At 41.3% G+C, this 2,596-nt stretch overlaps 1 protein-coding gene across 1 annotated transcript; it reads right to left on the reverse strand.

The window, feature by feature from the left end:
- Window positions 1-246: 246 nt before the first annotated feature.
- Window positions 247-975, reverse strand: LOC124924553 (keratin, type I cytoskeletal 10-like). Its single transcript, XM_047464572.1, has one exon. It carries the CDS (start codon window positions 973-975, stop codon window positions 247-249), a length of 729 nt encoding a protein of 242 aa, XP_047320528.1.
- Window positions 976-2,596: the final 1,621 nt, after the last annotated feature.

The following is a 2,596-nucleotide window of genomic DNA, read 5'->3' on the forward strand; positions in this document are numbered from 1 at the left end:
TAATTGTGATTTCTCCCGATTCCTCCGTTCAAATTGAAATTCATTCGGTCAGATTGTAGGGGGGAAAGAGACGCACCTGCTGGAGAAATTTGAGATCATTCCGACGTCAAAAGCTCCGGCGGCGTTGATGTGCCGGTCGTGCCCGATGTGAGAAAAAAAATCTCCAGAGAAAATTTCTCTCTCTAAGTGCGTTTTTGAGTAACTTATTTTCATAGCTTAAAACTTAACAAAGTAGGAAAAAGGAGATTATTGTTCTTCCCTTTTCACTAGAGGATCGATAGGGAAACGAGTTCCTTCGTAGCTCATCCCTTCATTCGTCATCTCTTGACCGGTTAGTAGATTGCGAAATGGAGGAAAAGCACGTACACCCCGACCGCTTCCACTAGATCTCCCACCACGATCACCACCACTAGTACGACCTCCGCGATCACTACCAGATTGCCCACCACGGCCACCACTATTGCTTCGGCCTCCGTGATCACTACCACTTCTACCTCCGTCTCTTTTGGTTGGCCTTGGATTTTCATCGTTGGTTGGTGCTCGCTTAGATTTGGTGCCGGTTGATACACCGTCTCCTCTTATACTGGGCTCACCTTGAGTGATACGAGTCTGTTCTTTTTCAGCACCAGCTTTTGCATTTTCTTTCTCTTGAAATTTCCTTGCAATGGAGTCGGCATACTCCAAACTTTCACCATCAGATCTTCTCAGGCTGCCTTGAATTTCAATCATCTGATTCTTGAATAATTCCATTGATTCCATGATCTCACGATGATTATCAAGAGTGATTTGTCTTTCAAGACTCATCATTTCAGATTGTCGACTGTTGATTTGCTTTTCAAATTTGGAGAAATTTGAATTTGAGACATGAGTCTCATACATATTCTTCTTCAGTATATTATCCAACTCTTTAAGGATTTTGACACATTCAACAAATTCTTTTCTGTCCACTTTCTGAGTCTTCAAAATCTTTACCATATTTGATCCTATAGTTATCACCTTCGTCTGAAGAGAGGTAAGTAGATAAGTCATCGACTTTAAAAGCTTGGTACCATCAGCAGAAGATCATTCATTGGATGAATTATCTTGTGAATCTATTTCCATGCTCTGAATAGGGTTAACTTCGGTGTGAATCTGCAGGGATTGCTCCGATTCATCCTTCTCAAGCTTATTTGCAGTTTTATTTCGCTCTTCTTCTTCCAGCTCCCTTTCTTCTCTCTGAAATCTTTCATACAGATTACCCTTGCTGTGAAGAGGATTGAGAATATTTTCATGGAGTTTCTTCTTCGGCATCTTTGTCATTTGAAGATTCTCCCTCAGATCGGATACTCTCTAGATGACTGACTTCAGCCTCCTTTTCTCAAGCCTCCTCTGTTCTGACAACATGGGATATCACAACCTCTATTTCATTTGGAGGTTACCTTTGATGACACCTTCATCGATTTAGACGCATAGGGCGCCATTGACTTGTCACCTTTTGAGACAGATGACCTTGAAGATCTCCTCAACTGACTGGTAGCTGGAGACAGGAGAGACATGGGAATGGTGGCAAGTTCAACTAGACCTTGCCTGATTCTAGAATCAACTGTTTCAGAATCCTTCTTTGAAGAGCTCCTTAGGCTAGTAGAACTAGCCTCTAATTCGTTGACTGTTTTGGATCTTTTTGCTCCCAGTTACAGGATGGAAGCGACTGGTTATTTAGATCGGGTAATCGATTTTCCACCTGTCTGTTGACTAAAAGCACCAGATGGCGATTCTTAAAGGTTCTTCATTCTGATTAGGGTGTTGGTGACTGAAAACAGTATACACCCTAGTCGAGTTGATCGGTTCGGATTCACCCATCGGAACCCCCAAATGCCCCAATAAACGGCTTAGTTGTGCAGCGAATGTTATACTTTCTTTGTTCTCTTCCATTCAGATGAATCGCCGAGCCATCGGCAGATAGAACCTTCTTCATCTCTTCCATTACTTCCGGTGACAGATTCATATTGAAAGTGTGACCCTCCGACGGAAGTTCGAAAAACTCAACATAAGAGGCTTCGTCGAAAGAGATCTCCGTACCGTTAACAGTTTATACGATGGAATCGTCCACCATTGTTGTAGTTCGGAAGAACTCCCGAACTTCCTTCTCATAAAAGATGAAAGGACCGCCAACATATTTTTCGAGACCGGAATACTCGAGGGTTCTAAACATATCGACCACTTCCTACTGATCGAAAGAGTAGACCAATGGGAAATGAACCTGCAGAGTATAGTGACCCAACATGATTCTCCTGTTCACTATTTTCAGTAGAATATGAACAAACACAAGATTAACAGAGATTTTTGAGAGAGAGAAGCAAAGAAATCTAGGGTTCTTAGAAATCTTAAGTGATAAAAATCTTTCAATCTCATGCAAGAATGTCCTTATATAGACTATCAAAAGTCATATATGATAACCGTCGTTTTTCTTAGGGGTATGCCCCATCATTTAAAATTAGACGTCCTTTCCAAAGAGTCATCATTAAAATGAGGGTATATCAGTCATTCTCTTTTAACTTGATACACACGTGTCTTCATGTTATTACGAGATGACTATTTTAATGTTTGAACGGGAAAA

This window comes from Impatiens glandulifera, chromosome 2 (genome assembly GCF_907164915.1).
Source record: "Impatiens glandulifera chromosome 2, dImpGla2.1, whole genome shotgun sequence".
Taxonomy (NCBI): Eukaryota; Viridiplantae; Streptophyta; class Magnoliopsida; order Ericales; family Balsaminaceae; genus Impatiens; species Impatiens glandulifera.

Excerpts from the sequence above, each read along its gene's own strand:
- LOC124924553 (XM_047464572.1), bottom strand. The coding sequence starts at position 975 with ATGGTAAAGATTTTGAAGACTCAGAAAGTGGACAGAAAAGAATTTGTT.